The sequence below is a fragment of the Pyrus communis genome, chromosome 2 (genome assembly GCF_963583255.1).
Source record: "Pyrus communis chromosome 2, drPyrComm1.1, whole genome shotgun sequence".
In the NCBI taxonomy this organism is placed as follows: domain Eukaryota; kingdom Viridiplantae; phylum Streptophyta; class Magnoliopsida; order Rosales; family Rosaceae; genus Pyrus; species Pyrus communis.
The window spans coordinates 34,710,549-34,715,642 of NC_084804.1; the positions used below are offsets into that span (position 1 = coordinate 34,710,549).

The window sequence follows — 5,094 nt, forward strand, 5'->3', positions numbered from 1 at the left end:
CAAATCAAGCACCTCCACCGTTTTGGGTGTTCAAATCTGGTGGCTTTGTCGCCTTGTATGCTAAGAGATGGTGGCTCCACCTATGTGACTTGATCTGATGACTCGTAAAAACTTCGGATCTTAGTAAGGCGGTGAAGCTACATATTGCGTTGGATAGAGTGTCATTATCCTCCACTTTGATGAGCCGACCAGTAATTCCCTTCTCGGAGTAGTTAGTTTTCGTGTTGTGGTTGCGCTTATGCGATGACTATATGTTTCCATCGTCATTGAGCGATGAGTTATGTGGTCTCTCATCTTCCAATGATGATTTTATGTGGTCTCGCTCGTTAGCATTGAGTGTGGTCACCCGTAAAGATTGTTGCTTCTATCATTACATTACTAATGACGTCTCCTCCGCGATGATTTTATGTAGCCTTGTTCTTTATCGATGATCGTTGTAGTCGCTAGTAAAGATTTGCTACGTCTACTGTTACTCTCAGATAGATTTATTCTGATGACGTCTCCTCCTCTAAGACTTCATGCGGCATTACTCATTAGGAATGACCAGTGTAGTTGCTACTAAAGATATGTTGCGTCTATTGTTATTTTGCAACAAATTTATATTGATGATGTGTATATGTTTGTGCTAGTAGCCGTATAGGGTTTATTCTATTTTTTTTTAATTGTGCAAATTCACTTTAGATCAATTTGTTGGTTATTAGAGCTATGTACCAAATTAGAACCGTTGTACTTATTTGTTTGGCACCGGTATACTTATTTGTATTTATACTAGCATTTGCCTACAAACTTTGTGTGTATGAACACATTCTTTTTTTTTTTTTTAGAAAAATGGGAAGGAGAGAGGGAGATAGAGAACATTGGGGAAGTGGGAGGTTTTTGTTTTTTGTTTTTTTTTTTTAATTTTAAATATTGGAGATATTTTAACATCACATGTATGTGAGGCTCAATAAAAAACAGTAAAATTTGAACCTGTGAAATTACATTATTGTTCATCATTTTTTTGTGTGATAGAAGATTAAATAGTCTTTTTACCCTCTTTTGGTTAACAAATAGGATTTCATTAATGTAGTTTTAGATATCATTCTTATCGTTTTTAAAAATAAAAAAATAAAAAAATAAAAAAATAAAAAAATAAAAAATAAAAAATAAAAACTATATAATATATCTGTTATTTCGAATCATTTCGTGTAGAAGCAGCAAAAACCCAACAAAATACGGTTATCAATTGTGAGAGGGCTTTCACTGGTTACAGCTTTTCACCGTTCTACAGTTCGTACGTGCGCAGAATCACAGATTTCTGAGACACAGTATAAGAAGTAGAGACAGACACTCCACACCCAAAGTCAGATTACATTTCAGTATTTTTACTGCAAGAGAAACCGCTTAGTTACCGTTTACTTTTCTCTCTGAATTTTTTCTTTAAAATCCCAACCGCTTCGTGCACTCCTCTCTCAAAAACCCCATTTCCTACTTTGTGAAGAAACATCTTGCTCTTTCCTCCATCTTCTTTCTCTCTCTCTCTCTCCCCCCTTTTCAGTGTAGCTTCTGGTACACTAAGGCTTTTCTTCAAGGGTTCTCTGCTTTTCTTTCTCTCGTTTCAAGATTCGGTTGAAATGGATCCAAAAACAATGCATGTTTTGAAGGTTTTTTTCGGAGTCATTGGTGAGTTTCTGAATTTTCCTCTCTGGTTTTTCTGATTATTTTCTAAATTGTGATTCTTTCTTACCCATTTCCTTTGAGATTTTTGCGTGTGTTTTTTAATGCTCCGTTTCTTCGTTTTTACAGGAAATGGCACTGCTCTCTTCCTCTTCTTGGCACCCACGTATGCCCTCTCTCTCTCTCTCTCTCTCTCTCTATCCCACACACACAGAGGCTTTCATTTGGGGTCTAAATGTGATGCCTTTTTGCCTAAATTTTATTTTGTTAATGGGGTTATGGTATTTTGATTCTCTGTACATTCTGCATGGTTCCAAAAGCAACAATCTCTCTCTCTCTCTCTCGCTTTTTGAGGCTAAAGATCATGTCTTTTGTGTTATAAATTTGATTTTGTTAAATGGAGTTCTGTATATCCGTTGGAGAAACGGAAAGGTTGAATGTTTACTGGATTTCTTTAATTTTCTGTGAAATTTACTGAATTATTTTGGTTTAAAAAATGTGTAGAATTACATTTAGGAGGATCATAAGGAAAAGAAGCACAGAGCAGTTCTCTGGCATCCCCTACGTGATGACTATGCTCAACTGCCTCCTCTCCGCTTGGTATGCTGCTTTGCTTCTCTCCTTCATCTCTCTCTCTCTCTGTTAAATTTCTTGTTGCTGTTGTCTTAACAGTTGCCTTAATCACAATGCTTTTTATCACTAAAATGTGCAATTTGGTACAAAAAATGATTGGATTTCTGTGTGAAATATATGAATCTTGATATTTGGGTTGGATGATACTGACTATTATCCTTTGTGTATTACATGTTACTATGTTATACCATGTTTTGTGTGTGACATTACAGTTTAGTGCAGTTCAATCATTGCCCACGTAATCAACTGTGTGTAATTAATTAATAACTTGGATTAATGTAATTAATGCGTGATCTGCATAATAATAGGTATGGCCTGCCATTTGTGTCCCCAAACAACATTTTAGTGTCAACAATCAATGGTACTGGTGCAGCCATTGAACTGATATATGTGTTGATCTTCATCATTTTTGCCCCAAAGAGGGAGAGGGCCAAAATTCTTGGTCTCTTCACCGCTGTACTTGCTTTGTTCTCTGCTGTGGCATTGGTCTCTCTCTTATCCCTCCACGACAAATCCCGGAAGCTCTTCTGTGGCCTCGCCGCCACCGTGTTCTCCGTCATCATGTATAGCTCGCCGTTCTCGATTATGGTAAGTTTACTTGTATTCATTCATAACATTCATTCAATTTTATGGTTTAATAATGTGGAATTAATTGGGATTAATTATGTGTTAATTTGTGTATAATGCAGAGCACAGTGGTGAGAACTAAGAGTGTGGAGTTTATGCCATTTTTCTTGTCACTTTTCTCCTTCTTATGTGGAACTTCATGGTTCATCTTTGGCCTACTTGGCCATGATCCATTTGTTGCTGTAAGTATTTACCCTTTTGAATTTCTGTTACTTTTACCAAATACTTTAACATATGGCTGAGATGTCATGGGAAAAGTAAAAACAATTTGATATTTTTGGTACCAAATTTTCAACCCTTTGTCTTTTAACTATATATATGAGCTTTTCTGTTCAGCTTTTTTATTTTTTATTCCCCTCACTAACCCTTTAATTGACTAAAACACAAATTAAGATGTGATTCAATTCAAATTTGAAAACTAGAACTTGTTAAACTTGAGAGAAACTTAGGTGTAACAAGACGTGCATATTTTTGTGACTATCTCTCTCCTCACATTATCTTTTACCAATGAAAGAGATGTAGACATGCAATGTTATAGGGATACGGTTGCACCTAAGATTTGACGCTTAATAAACGCTTCATCTTACAAATAATGTGATATGTGGCGCAGATTCCAAATGGGTTTGGGAGTGGTTTAGGGGCACTGCAGCTGCTCCTGTACTTCATATACCGTGACAACAAGGGCAAGGGCAGTGGCACCAAGAAGCCCAATGGTGCTGCAACTACTGCTGACGAATCAATGGAGACGGGCGTTGCAAAGCCCGATCAACAACCAAAGCAATCAATTACCATTAATGGCGCCCAAGATGGGCATGTCTAAGAACCCCTGTCTGCTTCCTACAATTGGGTTATTGCCACGTGGCAATGGCTATCACCAAACTTCCATTTTCCAATTTCTTGTCGTTGTTCTGGTCTTGTACGTGTGGTAGCTAATGATGTTGTAATCACAATGCCACTCTAATTAGATATAAGTCCTGATGGAATCAATCATATTACTTGCCGATTTCTCTTTGTTCACTGATTAAATTGTCTTTTCCATGTCAAATATGCGAATAATATTACTTTGGTTACCACTCTATTAGGATAAACTCTTGTTTACGTATGGTAATACTATGACACAAGCTCATGGATTTCTTGTAATTGTGATGCCGCATAAGCAGCCGTACTCAAGATCTTCATTTTTAAAAGGAGAGGATTTTACGATCAGTAATCAAAGGGGCCCATGTAGCTAGCAAAACCCTTGAACATTTAATTCTGAACGTTGAGATTGCCGTGCAATTTGTATCATTGTATCTAATCCTAATGACATGGGAGAATTAGATAGTGATGGAAATCTGTGCCAGAGTCCCCCGGCGGCGGCCCCGCGGGGGAGGTTCAGTGAATCTCTTCTTTCATTGTGACTGAGATTATCACTGTGTTCAATTATTAGACCTTTCAAACACATCGGGCCAAAATCTCATGTTACATTATTCATTTATACAAATGTGAGAACTTCTACAACAGTATATTGTCGTTCGTGACGTTCTGTGTCCATATCACATGTGTCACTTAAATTGCTTTCTGTAAATATGAAAAACACCAATGAAATGAAATCACACAAGCGCGGCATTCAAGACCACTAACACCAGTCACTACATCAAATGAAAGAAACTCTCATACATGACTGTTTTGTCCGAAATGCCAATATTAGTTAGTTCTCTCCTTCACACACACAGACGAACTCCAACAACTTTTCTCCCGATACAGGATGGAGAAGCTTGTCGTTTCCATTCAACCACGTAGAAACGTGGTACGACGTGAATCATGTGTTAACTTAGGCAGCAATCATTAATCAACTTAATAGGAAGCCTACGACCTTGCTAGACCTTACTAGAATAATCTAAGAAAATGATCAGATACTACTTCCATGTTATTGAGCATAACCTTCATTTCTTGTCAAATTGCAATCAACTTGTTATATGCATGCCATGTCCAATCAACTTGTTACCAACTGAAGTTGAGAATTCGGATTTAAGCTGCGAGTGAGACTTCGACTTGCTCATTGTTTGTGTTTTTTCTTTTCATGTTTGTGTATTTTTAATATAATTAGATTTGGTTTAGTTTATCAAATTGGAGATTGAATTAAAATTCTCATGGAAACGATAATTGGACTTGTGAAATGATATACTACAAATATCT

At 36.9% G+C, this 5,094-nt stretch overlaps 1 protein-coding gene across 1 annotated transcript; it reads left to right on the forward strand.

Annotated features, from left to right (window-relative positions):
• The first annotated feature begins 1,377 nt into the window (after positions 1-1,377).
• On the forward strand, positions 1,378-4,010 carry LOC137727047 (bidirectional sugar transporter SWEET1-like). Its single transcript, XM_068465990.1, has 6 exons — positions 1,378-1,662; positions 1,786-1,822; positions 2,161-2,256; positions 2,598-2,877; positions 2,979-3,098; positions 3,527-4,010. Exons 1-6 carry the CDS (start codon positions 1,614-1,616, stop codon positions 3,734-3,736), a joined length of 792 nt encoding a protein of 263 aa, XP_068322091.1. The 5' UTR covers positions 1,378-1,613; the 3' UTR covers positions 3,737-4,010.
• The last annotated feature ends 1,084 nt before the right edge of the window (positions 4,011-5,094 follow it).